Raw genomic sequence first — 19369 nt, forward strand, 5'->3', positions numbered from 1 at the left:
TATTCAGCTTTTGTTGTAAGCCATTCGGTAACCTATGTATATTGAAGCGGCCTGTTTCACATTCGCACTTAGCTACTGGATTGTTGCCAATGTGAAATGTATTGGACCCGCTTTTGCCTAGCGACCTCCCAGGCGGAGGCAACGATGCATTTTAATAGCGCGGGCTGCTGGGGTATTCCTGGTAATTGAGCAAATAATAAACTCTTTACTAAAGAACTTGTATTGTAAAGACTCTTTACCAAAGGTCTTTTATTACTTTTTCATACTGGTCTATAAATTCGGCTATAACTTTAAAGTTACGAAGCAGATTTAAAAGATACGTTCGTCCTATAATAAATACGTCTCATTTTAACTCGGGAGTTTTGTCATGCCATTTGTGCACTTCAATCTTGACCAAATAAAGGTTTGTCAGCGTTAAGTAACGCATGAATTTGACTTAATTTGCCGATATAAAGTGCGTCAGTAAATTCTCAAGAGCTAACACCGGATGAGAATGACAGAAATTATGGGAAGATTCAGGCAAGGTTAGCGTGATTTTAGACAAAAGATGGTAGTTTGGTGCCAGTTCTTTTGAGTTGGCCTGTCTGTAAAATGTACAAAAAAGAAACGGTCACTCACTCTCAATTCGAACCATTTTATCGTTTTCAACTACAAAGTACGTCCGAGACTTAAACGAATATTCCTGGTACTGATCCTGCAGCTTCTGGTAACAATCTCGTCTTCAGTTCCGTTTGTTTGTGGACGTGTATTTCTGTCCCGTGGCCGTACATGTTTATCGTCTAGCAATAGGCCGGTCGTAAACGCCGCGTACGGTAAACTCGCGGCGTGTTTACTTTCAGCATCCGAACCGTTTACAGACACATCAATTAAATTTAGATTTGCTTAACGGAAGTTGCCAATTTGGTTATGTTTATGAGAGCAGTGGTAGCGATTTACCAAACATCGCTCATAAAATTGTTTACTGTCATCATCATGTATGCAAAATTGAAAAAAACGGAGCTTTAGGTTAAGAATTTCGTAAAAGTAAAAATATAGCCTGATTTTAAGTCCTTCAACTCTAGAGCTGTCATGTGTTTGTGTTTACAGTGGTAGACCGTCAAAACAACAGCTTAATAGGTGAACGCCAAGCTTAATTCTAACTAAGATTTTTCTTTATGATCTATGAAATTCATTCTTGATATTTATTTCAAGCTGTGTACCTAAATCCTTTTATAAGACGTGGTGCCTATTCGCCTGTGTTTACGTTAGAGCTTACAGATTGACACTATCCATTAACAGCTGACAATAGCAGTCTCTAGACTCTAGCGGCGCCAGATCGTCGCGGATTATTGCGAGAACTTGCCCCACCGAGATATAGGTTAGTCTTGCGAGACCTTAAACGTAGTATGGTTTCGAGTTGCGTTTTGTTTAATAGAGAGGAAACTTATTTGACTTTGTCTTTTGGTGGGACAGCCAGTGAAGTGACAATGTCAGATTTTCGCGGCGCCGAATCGTCGCGGCTGCGGTAGCATGTTGCGAAAACTTGCCTCACCGCGATATAGGTTACTCTTGCACGACCTTTAACGTTCAGTCTTTACTTAGCTAAACCTTCGCTTGTTCGATCACAATGCCTTCAGCAACAGCCGTTTATCACAAAGATTTATGATTGGTTTTTGTTCGATGTTAAGAGCAATTCCTAGCTGAGCAACTTTTCAAATCTCGAATTTTTGAAGTTATGTTTCTGTCGCGCTGCGGTGGGCGGGAGCCGGAGCTATCTAAGTGTGAGTGCGCGCACACAGACGCGAGACTCGTGCGCTCGCTCATTGCGCGCCGTTCCGTCGACATCGCCCGCGAGCCAGACGGAATTTATTCTGCGCTGCCCGACGCAAGTTGTTTTTGTTGTTACCACGTAATATTGTTTTTCATTTTTATATTATACTGTATCTATTACATCCTATCACCTGTACTAAATGTATTTTACACCTATGATGACAAAATAATAAATGATTGATTGATATTAATTACCATATAGGTAAAAACTGCAAAAAAGAATGATGTCTCAGCTTCGGTTGTCGTCGTACACGTACAGTCAAGTGCAAAAATATGTATCGAAAGAATCGTCTCATAAATATGGTACTACGCTCTTATTACACTGGAATAAGATGCTATGGGACATATTTTTGAGTAAGATGTGTACACCCATATTTTTACACTTGACTGTACCTATCCGTATCAGTAAGTTGGGAGTGATCATGGTGTGTTGTGAAATTTTGTAAGTAGGTATAAATATACCTGTGGTTAAACTACAATCTATTTAACTTGTAGTACGATGGGGCTTTAGGGTAACGAGTGTTTTGCCATCAAGGGAGAACATTGGATGGTGAAAAAAAGTTGCTTCTAATGGAAAGAGAATAAGGTATCACAAAGAAATAGGTCCGGTGTCTACCCTTTTGTATCCGATCTTAACCCTGATACAAAAATTGATAAAATTGTGGCTCTCAAACTTTGATACCTATGTCATAAGGCAATTTGATAAGTAAACAATGTGCTAAGAAACCTCTTATTGTAAGGTTTACCCGAAGTAATAAAAAAAAACCACTAAAATAATAGATACGTTGCGAAGTTTTGACAATTTAAGATTTCGTGAACTGTACAGGTTTAGGGAAAGTGTAAATGTACTCGTATTGTTTATTGAATGGAATGTACTGGAAGATATTAAGTACTTAAGTAGGAGGGACAAAAATCAAAATAAAAAATAATCGTGCCGTCATTTTTAATGAAGGTCGCCAAAAAAATAAGAATCAAACTTAGAAATCAAAAAGACTAAGTAGTTCTTTAAAAAGGTCAAGGTCACTGAGAGCCCAACTTGAAGTATGGACAATAATTAAAATTGCGATTTTGTTGGTTTAATTTTGCAATTGTGTATATATATATATATGTATATATTTTTTGATAAAATGTAAGGATCGTATGTAAAGAGTAAAGTAAATATATAGGAAAAGAGAGCCCTCTTGAAGCATTTTAAGGAAACTAATTTCGAAGCCCTATCTACTACCTATCTCTATTTTGTATCCGAAACTAGCAATGTATGTATGCGTGCACATCTACATATGCATCCGTATGTGTAGGTACTTTATTGCGAAAAATTGCTCATTTATTTTACTCGATTTTGTTATAAATTTCAACATGTATCATCATCCCTATACAATATAAATACTCTTTATTGCACACTTCAATAAAAGAAAACAATACAAAAGAAAATTTAAAACACATAAGCACCGGTAAACAACATGCGGTCTTATCGCTAAAAGGCAACCTTTGGGTTGCGGAAATTAAAAAAAATACATTGTCAGTAACCGTCGCGCTGGTAGTGGTACTGGATAAAAATAATGGTACGAAAGTGTGATCAAGAAAACAATAAATGTGATAATTAAGGTCAGTAGGTAAATTGAAGAAAATTTAAAGTTTGATAATCACTGCTGTTTTTTAAATAGGTAAAGATCTGATTGTTTCTGGTCCGATCTTTCCTGGAAGGGTCAAGATCGGATATCGGTCTACAGCAGTGCTAGGTCTGTTAACACAATTACAAAAACAAACACAGTTTCATCACAATACGCAAAATAAATTACAGAGCGAAGATCGGATAGAAGGAAGAATTCGCGAAATTTACCTACCTACCTTGCTCTCTGTGATTCCACATAGCACAAGCCCGACTCCCTGAGCGACGCGGGGACACTGACAGTCGAGGCGCAATGAAATGGCGTCTTACACAATGTTGCCTACATTAAAATATAAAGCCAAATTAGGAGGGGAAATGAATGTCCTACGTTCTTCACCCACATCCGGTATTTACCCAACATACCTTAATCGTTGAACCGCCGCATTTCAAAATGGCCCTTATTTTGATATCGGCTAGCCGTAATGTAATACGGTGGATTATACAATACGACTGCGATACTTATATATAAATCCCCTCGTCAATGTAATTTCACTAAATTTGCTATCTAGTGGCAAACATCAAAGTAGTTATCTTTTACTTGTGACGCACAAGTGTGAGCAATGTAAAATACTATATTTCTAAAAAAAAAATTGCCTACTACGTAATAAAAGAAAATGTGATTATTAAATTATAATACGAAAGGTGGTCAAATCGCAAAATGCTGTCGTTTTATTTAAAATAATGAAATAATTAGACCAGTTCCGAAAGTACCGGGAAATCCCGGTTCTTTGAAACAGTACCGGTTCTGCAATCCCTAATAAGGATGTTATGCCCATCACTATTCCTTCTGTGTACGTATATTTAGAAACTGTCTCCGCCTCCAATTCGTGCGATAAGGACAACTGCAGCTCGGACCGAAATTCACTCGCAAAAAACTCAAAAATCAAGTGTGAGCAATGTAAAATACTATATTTCTAAAAAAAAATTGCCTACTACGTAATAAAAGAAAATGTGGTTATTAAATTATAATACGAAAGGTGGTCAAATCGCAAAATGCTGTCGTTTTATTTAAAATAATGAAATAATTAGACCAGTTCCGAAAGTACCGGGAAATCCCGGTTCTTTAAAACAGTACCGGTTCTGCAATCCCTAATAAGGATGTTATGCCCATCACTATTCCTTCTGTGTACGTATATTTAGAAACTGTCTCCGCCTCCAATTCGTGCGATAAGGACAACTGCAGTTCGGACCGAAATTCACTCGCAAAAAACTCAAAAATCGAGGTTTCGCTCTCGACTGTTTCCTCCTCCAAAACGCAACTAATCATTATGAAATTTTGGAAATTGCAAGAGGAAGAAATAATCTATGCCGCTATGTTTTGATTTTTTGGATATTTTTTGTCATATTTGTATACTGTGCCTTTTTTTACAGCCAATTCAATTTAGCCGTTTTTGCGATTTTCGAGGCGCTGTATCTTTCTTCAAAATAAAATAATCCAAAAAAGCAAAACATAGCGGCACAGATATTGATGATATTGATCTTATTTGAAAAAATCACTGCTCTAGGTTAAAAATCCAGGGAGGAATCAGTCGAGAGCGTTTGTATGGAAAAATCGCAACTAGGAATTCCTCTTAAGATGTAATAAATTGCTCTATTCTTGTAAGGAACTTATGGGAATTGGATCACGCACATAAGAGCATGTCTAAATCCATTTGTTCGAGTATTACAGAGTAGGTATATTACAGAATTGTGGTGAAGTCCTGATACAGAAACGTTTCAACCATGAATGTAAAAACGGGAATGGGAAATAGTGTTTGTCGGTTAACGTCCGCGGATGTTTATTGGAAGTAAACCCCAAAATGGCAACAGCCAACAATAGCAGTTCGCAACATGTGTAGTCGACCCTAATTGAGACTATTGAGAGTGACCCGCTTACCTTTAATTCGATATAAAAAAGGGAAAGGTGGGAAGTGAGTGAGTTCAAATTCAAACCTTGGCGCTCAATAGTCGTATTAATTAGTGGTAAAAATGCACAGAGGGTCAATACTCAAATGTTATATTCAGTATTTTATACGTTGTCGAATTAAGGGTTAAATAAAAAAAATAAAAGACAGGCCCAAGTGCAGATCGTGCATGGAAGAAGAGGAAACAGCAAAATACATTCTATTAGACTGTAAACAGGCAGAAGTAATACATGAACCATGAAATACCTGGGGACTCCATGCACACTAAAGGAGGCAGTTAGTAGCCTGAAGACATTGCTAAGTTTCGTGGAGGAGCTGAAGTAGGGTGGTTTGAGTAGCGTTACCTCGTATTCATGCAAAATAGCCACAATGGTTGTCGATTTGCGGAAAATGTCCATCAGAATTAACTAACTAAAGAGTTAAATGTATTGCTCTAGATTTTTTTTTGTCTTAAATCTATAGATACTAAATATTTAGATATGTGCCAGTGATGGGATAAACTGTTCAGAACTGATCCAAATTTCAGTATTGTTCGTTTTATCTTTTAGGAGAGAGGCGATTCGTGCGCCGTAATGTGATTGATAGAGACCGGGCCGATTGAAATCGCTTCCACCACTTTCCCGGACGTTGACGGTTTTGTGCCTTTAGCTCGTCCATTGTATGCAGTCCTCGTAACTCGTGGCCGGCAATCACCGTGATCGGCGGTGATGTAACACTTAACGAGCCAAGGTGACTGGTGGCTAATACGAAAATTGACGATTTAAGGGGAATCGCGAACTGATGTTCCGGCCGGGCAGAAACTTACAAGTTGAAGTACCATTGTCGACTGTTGTCCTCCAAAATAGAACTTAAAATAAATAATTCATCACCACCGCCCATACAAAAAAAAATTATTTTGTTCTCGGCTATTTCTTTGCCAGAATTGAATGCGAATAGATGAGGTGTTACAGTAACTGTTATAAATACTAAACTAAATTAATAATTTGTTAACATTTAAAATAGGCAATTGAGGTATTGTACCAAAAATGCTCGTTGTATCACAATGCTGATAAGCTGTGCGAGGAAGTAGCCAGCTCTTCGGTCACCAGTTACGGCAACCAGATGCTTCGCGATTAATGCTGGCATCGGATAGTTTTGCTTTTTTAATGTTTTTTTACACTTTTATGTCACTTTTTTAATAGGTATAATTAACCGTCCCTAATAATTAACTGATTCCTTACGTAGAATTTATCAATAAAATATTAATAATATCTCAATAACAGCAAAAACTCTAATATTAAATTATTCTATTTAGTTTCAGTTTCCAATCAATAACGGAACTTTGATTTCGGAGTTTTTTTATGGACAAAACGACCGCACATATCCCCTTAACGAACGTTAAGAATTAAAGCTCGCCTTCGTTCCAAATTGCCTCTAAGTGACCAATTAGACTATTACACGATACCTTATGGTAAATACAGCCATACTGCACGGTGAAAATAGAAGAGCGTACGATCAATATGCAGTCGTCGTCGTCTGGATACAATGCAAAACAATCACGGTGCAACGAACTTAGAAGGAAGGGGCCTTGCCTTAAAATGTCTATACTACCATAAATGTTTCAATATACTTATCGACGGAGTGATTCACGAATATAATGCTTTGCTTTCATCATGACTTCCGAATTGGACAGAGCTGGCATATTAATATTATTAATATGCTTTGGTGAAGCATGTGGTGGTAAAACGGATCAAAACTGTCCTAATTTACTTATTCAACTACAGAGAATCATGTGACTGTAACGTAAAGGCCTAACATAGCCATCAACGATGAATGATTACTATTTGGTAGACGAACTACGGTAGGTATACGTATTTCAACGTGGGCAAGGCCAATAAAAAATATCAACGGCATTTTAATTTTCTATGGTTCCTTCCATTCACGATTCGTTCCATCCGCGTCTCTCTAAATTTCATGACCCATATTGCTCTCCAATCTGCTGTTTAGATCATAATTTCCGAACTTACTGAGTATATACTTGCCCGGAAGTAATATGGAATTGTCAGAAAACAAAACAGTCCTAATTTATTTATTCCACTGCTGAAGAATACAGCGACAAATAGGGGCAGCGTTCGGTGCATGTTATATTTTGAACACGTGCAATGTGTACAGAAACACACGTGCTCTTGACACAGCTGACGGCCGCGGCCCTGGGGGCGAGGAAATTTAAAACAAGCTTATAACGTGTAACCGGTAAATTAAAAACTTGAATATGTAGAATTTATACCTTTGCAGGGATTCAAATAATTTTACAATTGGTTCGCGTAATGAAAATCAGTCAACATGCCTACACATAAACATCCCAGACGATCATTAAGCCTCCTAATATATGAGAAACCTATAGTTTCCGACGGAGCTCAAATATAGGGTATATCTGAAGGGTACTAACCAATAACCAGGCGATTCGTCTGCTGGTTGCGTCCTATATTCTAAAAAAAACCTTCTACCTTTCCGTATTTCAGCGGTGTTGTACGGTCACGTCTGAAAATATCGGTACGAAAAAAGTGCCAAAAATATGTATACACGACTTTATTGCCCATAAATTAAGGTAGTGTATACATATTATTGCCACATTTTTCGTGTCGATATTTTCACACGAGACTGTATGAAGACGTACGAAACCCTCCACTTTATGAGGCCAGAAAAGCGTTTTTTAGCTCATTTTAATAAGATTTATTTCATGCATTTTTTATCTAATAAATTATTTCGTCGTCTAAACTAACTGTACACTAACTTACCTGAACTGAACTGTGTGCTGATTTTAGTTTTGGTTTTAATCTGTATTGAAACTGCTAAAGTTGATTCGTTAAATTTTGATTACGTAGTCATTATTTTATCAGTACAGCCGTTTCCTGTTTTCCTGTTATTACAAGTAATATTATTAAAAGTTCTAACGTTTTTACACCATAAATAACTGGAAGTACTTACATGTTTTATCCACACCACATATTTATCGATAAAACATGTAAGTACTTACATGTTTTATCGATAAATATGTGGCCAGTATCCATAATTATGGTCAGTTGAATCCCATATCGAGCCTATCCTAGTTGTTTTTTTTTTCAAAAGAAGGTAAGAGATCTTGACAGAAAATAAATCACAGATTATATTTTACATTATTATGCTTTCATAAGTAATATAAACTAATTCTTAATAAGTATTTAAAGGTTGTCTGGAAGAGATCGCTTTTTAGCGATAAGGCCGCCTGTTGTTTACCTCTTCTTTATGTGTTGTATTATTTGTACTGTTTCTGTATTGAGGTGTGCAATAAAGAGTATTTGTATTGTATTGTATTGTAATAATAATTTTATAAAAAGACACGTCAAGATTGTTTACCTTTTTACTAATGCTAAAAAAACGAACTATAGAACGTGTTATTTTAAAATTAACTAAAATCATAGGTTCTTTTCACTTTAGAACCATTAAGCGCTATTTTACAGAGTTCAAAAACATGCATCGATCATGTGTCACGACGTAAGAGCACCTACATGTTATTAAGTAGCAAAAGTAAATATGTATGTACTTAACTGAAAAGCGAAATGGTCGGTGCCACTGATTTTTGCTTACGCTAATGGGATGGCGAAACCAATATAAGTATGGTCTTTAAAACGTCTAGTGTGTGCGGATCTGAAGGTCTAGTTATATTAGAATAGTTGTTAAATGCGAGACGAAATGTATCGTGAGTTATTCAAGTGTCGCTGCGGAAGTTGCTTATTTAGCGAGTCGTGCGGTTGCCGTCCATCGCTAGTGCGCTCTGGGAGACCGGCCTTCACCTCTCATCATCCTGTGCATTGTGTTTTTATTTCCGATATTTATGTGGACATTGATAAATATAGAAGGATTAAGAGCATCTGTAAATTGCGATTAACAAAGTACCTGTTGACTGAAAACTTTGCATTTATAAACTTGATTCTGTTAACATACAATACTATAGAGAATAATTTGTGATTTTATGTTAGTGCATGGTAATTGTTAGGCTTAGATAGAATGGCAATAACCTGAGGAAAGCACCTATATTTATATAGAACCGTGTTTACGGTTTCTAAAGCTAAAGAACGGAAATAACGGCAGACCGACCATTCCTGTAATAAAACTCAAAGGATGCTGTCTTATCGTATGGCTTATAGTAAATAGTGGCAATGTTAACACTGGCCATAAATCATTATTAACCGGGACTTTATTTTCGATAGAGCTATGCGGAAATGCACTGGCTGAATGAACACTTTTCAAGTCCAGTCCAAACAAGCCGAAATGAAATATCGGTCGGAAACTTCGATGTAATCTCGCTCGGATCCGACGACTGACATAATTATTTTCATATTTTATTCGTCTCCAGTTTCGTTTGGCCGTTAAATTAATAGAAGAATTCTTTTCATCTAATTTTAGCTTCTACACTAAACTAATAAACACAAATAAGCAAAAATCATTACCTACATACACAAAAACACTGTCATTTGTTCGTATTCCTACGCACGTTCCTGCGTTGGGACATGTTAGACGATCAAATCTGTAATCGAGTAAGGGTTTGGTAAGGGTCAGTTGCACCACAATTCGAACCACAAGCGAACTCATTAACGTTACTTATTATTGAACTATGAAACTTAACTAATAAAATTTAGTTTGGTCCTACCCAAGTCAAGCAACATAATCGGTGATTATTCTCCATATTTGAGACTTAAGATTTATTATTAGTGCGCTGACACCTACAAACAGTCATCTTAACTCTGACGTTTTTTACTTTTTTAAATATCGGCTCATTGAGCATGTCTCTGTAAAGGGACCTAGCTGACAAAGTAGACAAGATAACAAGTTTTAGCAAACGAAATTCCACAGGCTCTCGACGGAACGCTAGGCACGCGACGAGTGAGGAGATATAATTAGACACATACAGTCTCAAAACCCAGCCCCTCTATAAAGTCTGGATCACACACTAAAGATAGCCATGATTATACTTAACAACCAAAGGAGCAAAATTCTTGCTCCCTAATGAGGTTCAGTGTTTATGTTAGGGGTTTGTCGTCTGGCACAATATTTTGTCTATAAGTACGATGTATTTTTTGTATTTGTTTAACTACAATCAAAATGGGCTATGTAAGAACATAAGTGGTCATAACTCTCAACTCTCAATGTTATTAAGGTGAAATGTGGCTATTAACTACCTACTAGATGGTACGGCGCAATGCTGTAAATACCTAATTCATTTCAACACCTGCAAGCGTTTATTGCTGAAAGGTGATACCGGCGTTTTCCAACAGTTATTAAAACTATGAGGTGGTTGGAGTATATAATAACTACGTATAACTAACTACCTGTAATAACCAGAAGTGACTTACTTGCGTAAGTTGTTTCACATGTTGGAAAACACTTGCGACTCTTATTCAACTAATCAAAAGGGTTACTTCGTAATTTGAACTGCTTCCCATTGTTTGGTAATTCTAGTACTCTATTATCAAGCTTGTTAGTACGCAACAGAAGAGAAGGGACGCTTCGTTCTGTACATACGAGAGCGGCATTCAAGATATTCGTGGATCAATGAATGTGGGTGATTCTCATGTAAACCGCCATAGATTATAGTTTCTCTGGTGTTCATGGAAAACGATACCCGTGGTTCGTTCCGGCCGCGTGCTCTGAGGATCTGATTGCAATGCCAATGGACAGCCGACCGAGGCATGACCAGGTCAGGTCAGCCAATGATGCGGATGCAATCTCACTGGACGCAAACGGCATCTATAAAGCATATTCGGACTCTTATAATATGACAACAGTTCAATATCATAGCTCAATACATGTGTCTGACTGCGACGCACGGATATTGAAATCAAATATATAGGTATCATATTTGAAGTGCCTGAATATGTCTGTTTGTTATGTCGCTTATAGATGATATCGATTACAAATAAAGCAAGCGTAAGAGGTGCTTTACAAACGTTACGGTTGCATACACAATACAGTAGTGATCTAGTGATTCATGGGCTGTTAATTTGTAATTGATTGTAAATGCATTTGTAGTTTAATTATCAAACCAATATTGTCTAACACGATGTCGTTTTGTTTTTTTTTACTTTAATATCCATATTATTCCATATTATAAACAATCCCTAACCTAAAATGAAAAACCGGCCAAGAGCATGTCGGGCCACGCTCAGTGTAGGGTTCCGTAGTTACTCTTCCGTCACAATAAGCTAAACTGGAGCTTAAAGTATAGTAAATTGTTAACCAATATTGAAACGGTACCTTTCACGCGAGTTAAACAAATAGGCAAATTTGCATAATCAGTACCTAATTAAGTCTTTTTACTATGAAGGGGAAACTTTTTGCGATAGCTCAAAAACAGCTAAACTGATCATGTCCGCTATAGTTTTCATTTAATGTGTTTCTTAAGCTTTACTTCCACGCTTTTTTTTCATATTTTTTGGACCTATGGTTCAAAAGTTAGAGGGGGGGGGACATTTTTTTTTCTTTCGTAGCGATTATCTCCGAATATATACACTTTATGAAAAAATGTTTGTTGAAGACCCCTATTAGTTTTGAAACACCTTTCTTACGATACCCCACACTGTAGGGTTGAAGCAAAAAAAAAATTACCCCCACTTTACGTGTAGGGGAGGTACCCTCAAAAAAATTGAATTTTTAGATTTTATTGTACGACTTTGTCGGCTTTTTGATTTATATATCCATGCCGAATTTCAGCTTTCTAGCACTAACGACCACGGAGCAAAGCCTCGGACAGACAGACAGACAGACGGACATGGCGAAACTATAAGGGTTCCTAGTTGACTACGGAACCCTAAAAATGAATAAAGATACCTACTAATAAATAATTGGCCTAAGGCGTAAGTGTAAGTAATTATTTTTATAACAATTTTGTATAGTAATGGTATAAAAACAAAAACATAGCCTATTTAACTAACCGTAATTTATTTTTAAAATGTAGGCTCTTAAAATACTGCGTCAAGTTACTGGAAAAGATGCTCCATTGACACAGATGTGTAGAATTAATTATGTATGGTTCATTCTTATAATTAGTTTTGTAATATCAGCTTAATAACGCCAGCTTGCGTCAAGCGTATGTTTTCAGGTTTAACAGGGCCATCGTTTTGTTTGCTTACCTCATATAATGGGAAAAGATTACGTTTAGGTACCATTGGCAGGCGACAAAATAATCGGTTAGGTAAATTTATTTTTTGTTCATTAAACCGCTAAATACATATTGTGTGGAGGCAAGGTGTTGCTATATCAACTACTATTATTATATAAAAAAAAAAGATGGCACGTACATTAATCAATACACGTTTCCTATCTGCAAGAACCGCAATCACATTATTGTTGAAGTCGGAAAGAATAACGAGTAGGTATTGCGTGTGTCAATAAATTGTTCATGCTTCCTAAACTGAGCCCTGGCAAAGCCTCGGGGGCCGTAGCTAAGATGACAATCGTTATACATATAACGCCCCATAGACCCCGCAGAGCACATCTTAATAATATAACCCATAGATTTATTTCAAAGTCGACCATGTGTACATTTCCACGGCTTTCGTGCAAGGCTGCATCGCATCGTCACGAGCAGTGCTCCTTCTACGGCATTCTCGTCAATCCAGATTGGAGAATCAACACATGCGCCATATGGCTGCGCCGGTCAAGGCCGGCTTTCTGGGTCGGCACTCGAAGCTTAAAGGAGAACTGCTGGCAATCCTTGGTAGTGCCTCGAGTAGGTACCTGTTTATATGGCGAGATGTTTACGATTTGTAAAACAATTAAGATTAGAGTTTTGACCATGATTAAGACGAAGTGCAGTGTTCTTGTTACTCCTCTCGGATGTCTTGGAACAACAACAACATTTATCCATTTAGAAAAAAAAATCGTGCATTCAAACTTTTGTTATACAAGTATTATGCTTGAAGCTGCGACTTGAAACCGAGTGCTAGAGGTAGAGTCAAGCTCGGCCAAAGACAATTGGAAAGTCATTAGAATAGTGACAGCTGTCCCGGTCTGTTATCTGATTTTCCGCTTGTTTGGTGCACTTAAGCATTCAAATCATTGCTTTCGCTACGAGATAACTAGATGTGATTAGGTGTTTAAGTGCGTATGATTGACCTTACAAAGCAAATATTTCCATAGTATAGTATAAGAGTTTTAAGATAAAATTGAATATATTCTATGATAGGTAGATACGAAATAAACTGAAATTTCCCGTCTGACCGGATCTGTCAATACTGGACAGGATATTACTGTCTGCGAAAATTTAATCCGATTCCGTCGAAACTTCGTTCAACCATTTTTGTCTTTATAGTCGATAGGCGTAACAGTTATCCAACGTCATGTTTTCCACAATAGCTCGTTTATTGCAGGCGAAAATTCGTCATTTCACACCATAACACAGTTATCAAACTTTCTATCCACCTCGGGTTAATCTCTGCCATAAATATCCAAACAATTGGGCTGAATGTCTCTTAGCACCAATTGCATTCAAGTTGAAATTTAAATCTTGGCGAAAACTCCCACGCCACTAGTATTATTAGGCTCTTCTCTTCTCTACGTAAGGTACAGTCAGCGTCAAATACTTCGTAGCAGTCAAAGTAGCCAAATAGTTCGGTACACCATATATTTAGTATGGTGTACCGAACTATTTGGCCACTTTGACTGCTACGAAGTATTTGACGCTGACTGTACAACTTAATTTTTTTTTATGGTAGAGGAGGCAAACGAGCAGACGGATCACCTGATGGTAAGCGATTACCGCCGCCCATGGACACCTGCAACACCAGTGGGGTTGCAAGTGCGTTGCCGGCCTTTAAGATGGGAGTACGCTCTTTTCTTGAAGGTTTGAAGGTCGTATCGGTCCGGAAATACCGCAGGCGACAGTTCATTCCACAGTTTAGTTGTGTGAGGTAGAAAGTTCCTGGAGAAACGCACAGTTGAGGACTGCCAACCATTTAAGTGGTGGGGATGGAAATGTCGCGTAGGGCGATGGCGAAAAGAAGCGGCAGGGATTAATCCGAACAATTCCTCGGAGCACTCCCCGTTGTACATGCGATAGAAAATGCAGAGCGAGGCCACATCTCACGCAGCGCCAAGGAGTCAAGCCGATCCGAAATATGCTGGCAGTCGACAATAAGTCAGTTACATTATCATAATTTTTTATTCTCTAGTATTATTGTACAAATATATAGCCTAACAGTTTTATTTGATAACTGAACATAAATAAGCCAGTACATCTAAGAAAATTGTTTAACCTGTTATTAAGTACGATTTCCTGAATGGTGGAAATAAAATCTAAATGCTACCGGTTCTACCTGGAGCCAGGTTTACTTCCGAAGAGCAATTACTTTTAAACTGTCGTAATTGCTATGTTTTTAGCATATTGACGACGCATTGATGTGTTAACAGGCGATGTTTGTGATACTTATTTGCTCATTATTCTGTTCAACGAACCACAAAATGTGATAACTTCCAGTATCTAATATGCAAATCAATCGTCTAGCGGAAAATCTCTTATTGCGAATACAGATAGATCATGAATGAAGATGAAATCCTGAGGCTGCGCGTCCGATCAGCCTTCAGTTATTGCACGCGATATTGAATCTCCCAAGCAGAACGTATAGCCAATTTGCAGGTCATTATAGATCCAATTTCATGATATCGTTCCTGATCTCGTTAGCGGCCCTACAAAGTCTAGTTTAATAAATATGGACCTACGTCGTTCGTATATTCATATTTATTACATAATTTCAATTTCTTGCCTGTAATATCTTTCAAACTCGTCGAACCAATAATCAAGTTCAGCTCGCCTTTGCGCCCTCTGCTACATTCTGCCTAGTTTTTGTCATGTTTTTTGTTCTGGACATCTGCAGCTGCGGGGTTGATTAACCAGTAAAAGACTATAACATTTCCAATTTATACTTTGTCTGTTTATATGGCATTTGTAATGGGTACAGAAGCATGTGAAATTGTTAGGTTGTTAGCTACACATGGTGACGCGCGCCCCTCCCGGCGCGCAGCGGTCTTTTATTTAGTACATTCAGTAGACAGTTTCATCCGCGCCGGACTTGCACGTCGACGCGTGTGTACAAAATCGTAGCTCATGAGATAATCAGCTGCAGTTATAAACATTACCGTATTCGTGAAAGTGTCTTATTGGAAAGTTTTATTGGATTACGTTTACTGATCAACACTCTGTTCATGTTTTTCTGGAAGAGAAGGTAATACATTTTAAACCCTTTTTATTTTAAACTGAAACGGATGTACGAATTCAAAGTAATTGGAAGTATTTACTATATCATTCTAGTTGAAGGCCTTGATGGAGTGCATTGTTCAGTGCCTAGTTGAGCAACTTCGAAAAACTACTTACTTTATGGAATTACATATGTTTGATCACCTGTAACGTTTGTGTACACATTAACAGAAGCTCTATCAACCGGTACGTCCTCTAAATTTGTCGGTATAAAATGCATAACTAATATATTTTTTTCCCATTAGTATTAAGAGAAGGTGAGATATTACCATAACTCGTATCTAATGGCGCCATGTCTCGGTTGTTTATTACCTGCGTATATGGTTATCTTTTATCAAATTAATATCACTATAATTATCCTATCGTGCTACTATCGTTAATTTTATCTATATTGATCTCCTTTATGCACATTTTTATTGAAATGTTATTATTCATATCAGCACAAATATTGTTATAAATGAAAATCCCAAACTGGACCTTATTTTAGAGACGAAAGGATGCCCTAATTGTTAGGGGTTAAATTACAGACAGACATTAATGTAATGTCAATTAATATGTTGTAGTCATAAAGTTTTTCTACTTTATCTCCATATCTTTAAAATCTTTACAATATGTTCGTCACCACTACACAACAGTACCTACATTTCCCAAACAGTTTCCCAAAAATCAATGCAATTTAACATTCCCATCTCCCATTGCCATAACGAGGGTGTGTTAATTGTAGGGGAGACTGTTTGACAAAATAATAAACGTGTTTTCTGTGACAACACGTTCAATAAGCAAACTCGAGAATCGTCTGATTTATCTAATCTTTCGCCTCGTGAAAAGGCGTCAACTTAGCTGAAAAATCGATGGCCCATTTATTTGCATAGCCCAAGAAATCATTAATAATCCTGACATTATTACGAAATTCGATTTGTGTTAATGCAGAGCCATTAAGGCGTGGGATAGCGAAACTCCCTATTATGAGGGAGGTTGGCAAATAATATAGGGCATGCGTGTGCCTCTAATTTTTCAAACATACGGGCGTTGCGTGATATGAGATGTGAATTATGAGACGTAAGCATAGGGCCGGTCGTTTCTCGTCCAGCTGTTTAGTACGATTAATTATAATGAAACGAAAAATAAGAGGAATGGCCATTATGTGTCTACTGACTAGTAAATCAATCACATGAGATTACATTACACATGTAAATAAATAACAACTGCATGGATCTGCAAAAAAGCTTTAGATTATATCTATTTGCATAAATAATAATATTTTTAGGGATCCGTACCCAAAGGGTAAAACGGGACCCTATTACTAAGACTCCGCTGTCCGTCCGTCTGTCCGTCTGTCACCAGGCTGTATCTCATGATTCTCATGAACCGTGATAGCTTTCACAGATGATATATTTCAGATGCCGCTATAACAACAAATACTAAAAAGTACGGAATCCTCGGTGGACGAGTCCGATTCGCACTTGTCCTGTTTTTTATAATCAATTTCACTCAAGCGTCAATATCTTTTCATTATCACGATTCATGAGTTCGATTAAATCAAATCAAACCAATATCATTTATTTTCAGGCAACTAAGGCCCTTACTTTATAAACTAACATATATACAATAATAAAATACTTAAATACTAAAAAAAACATTTTCGCGACGCAGTTTTCTGTTGCGGGGTCACATGTTTTGGTGTAAGATTCGGTAGATTCCCACGGATCACACCCTGCGCCCAGAAGTCCGCGCTCGCGACGGTTTCCAAAATATTGGATAGTTGGCATTTGGCATATAAGAATGGATCAACATTTTACATTCTGCCAAAATAGAGATATTTAGTGTTTCATATTAATTTGTATACTTACTAATTACTTTTTTTACTAGCTTTTATTTAACGCCCTGTTAGTATGTATGAACATACTAACAGGGCAAGGGCATACCTATGTTAGTGTGGCTGAAATCTTGGAAGCTGAATTTGGCCCACTTCCCGATTTCCAATTCAGCAATTACTTAAAGGGTTAGTCCCATAGTAAAAGTTGCTCAGTATGACCCGTACCCCTAGTGTAAATATTTTCGACAGCGAAACGTGACGTACGCGTTTGCGTTAAGTGTCATTTTGTATGAGATTTTTGACTTTCCAAAACGTCTCGCTTGGCGCGCTGTTTAAAAACCCATATAAAATGAGACTTAACGCAAACGCGTTCGTCACGTTTCACTATCGAATAAATTTACACTAGGGGTACTGAACGTTAACGGGTTTGAGTAATTGCTTTACGTTGAGATACATACTGTATGTAAATCTAATGACAATGCAATATGATGATAACATGGAGCTGATCTGATGATGGAGACAGGAGATGGTCATGGGAATTATGTGATAAAAACAACGCAAACTAATTGTGTTTGGGGTGGTTATAATTGTCTCGATGAGTATTAGTTGCCTGTGGAAAGAAAGTCAGCGATAAAAGCTTTACCAAAAATGTGATTTTTGCCAAAAACTTATTTATTTACAGTAATTGTCCTTTTGTTCCGATTGACCTTAAGTTTCATTTCAACCACAAAAATATAGTTCAACGTTTAAGTGAAAGTCTTCCATACGGTTTTGTAACTAAATGTTAATAGGAATATGTATTATATAACATATTTATAAATTTTATCGAATTTGCTTATCGCTAAACGGGTTTATACGATTATTATACTAACATTCACCATAAAACTTTCTCGTACCATTACTTTTTACATTTTAATCTAATTATTTAAATTCTACAGGTCGTAGGGCCCATAATCTCTGTGATCTGATGGCAGTCATTTGCTATTCCGGTTGTCAGTCATTGAACAAATATTGGTAAATCTGTCTATCATTTTAATTACTCATCGCTCAGTCATTTTTGTTACTAAGTATGTGTTGGCTTGTCAACGAATTTACTACAAACGGAATATACTCGTATGTAATATATAAGTATATTGAAACGTATACACATGTCTGACATGTCCAGGTATAAGTGGACAGCTGAAGTACAAATACTGTCCAGATTATACCAGCGATAGAAAACATAAATGTATGTCGATGTAACTAACACGTTTTTTTCTCGCGGATTAGCAAAGTAATATTTCTTGCTTTAATATTTACTTAATCCACCATTGCAAATTGCATTGACCTTTTGCGACATACACATGCTTACGTGTTTTAGCACGATTCCCCGTTTTAATTGACTCAGTCTATTGCACCGAGCCCTTCATCCGGTCCCGCCCTGTCTGGCTAATGGCAGAAAGGGGTTCCACATGCCACGTACAACATGGACATAACACATAACACAGTGCAGTGTAATATCACCTGTTTCTTGACAATACAAGGCCACAGGTTCATATTTAAACAGGTAAAACTGTCTTTTATGCCACACGCCACTATGGTATATGAACCCTCGTGTGGTCAACGGGCCTAGCCGCCCTAGCCTATGGACGTTTTAACGCGAAAGGTGATCGCACGTTCTTCCAAACTCTTTACAATACGAGTAGTTTAAGGGATAAATGTACTGTCAGCAAACATTTTGGCACCCCGGACCAGACTAAATCCATCGTTGTCGAGATTCTTCGCGAGCTTTGATAATCTTCATTGCACTACCAGGAAATTAACGCCTAAATATAGTACCTAATAAAGTTACTAATAACGTTGTTATAGCCGTCTATAAGCTGAAGGTGCTCTCCCATCCCAAATTAGACTGATCCAAATAC

At 37.3% G+C, this 19369-nt stretch overlaps 1 protein-coding gene across 5 annotated transcripts in view; it reads left to right on the forward strand.

Annotated features, from left to right (window-relative positions):
• LOC133521549 (uncharacterized) overlaps positions 1 to 19369 on the forward strand; it is a 54801-nt gene that overhangs the window by 15712 nt on the left and 19720 nt on the right. For 3 of the 5 annotated variants that reach the window (XR_009799913.1, XM_061856577.1, XM_061856580.1), the window contains exon 1: positions 14100 to 15620. The exons of the other annotated variants lie outside the window; for them this stretch is intronic. Coding sequence is in view for 2 of the 3 variants with exons in the window: in XM_061856577.1 (XP_061712561.1) it covers positions 15601 to 15620 (20 nt within the window). In the remaining variant the exon portion in view is untranslated. Of the gene's footprint in view, positions 1 to 14099; positions 15621 to 19369 lie in introns of those variants that run through there. 5 annotated transcript variants of the gene reach the window in all.

This window comes from Cydia pomonella, chromosome 9 (genome assembly GCF_033807575.1).
Source record: "Cydia pomonella isolate Wapato2018A chromosome 9, ilCydPomo1, whole genome shotgun sequence".
Lineage (NCBI taxonomy): Eukaryota > Metazoa > Arthropoda > Insecta > Lepidoptera > Tortricidae > Cydia > Cydia pomonella.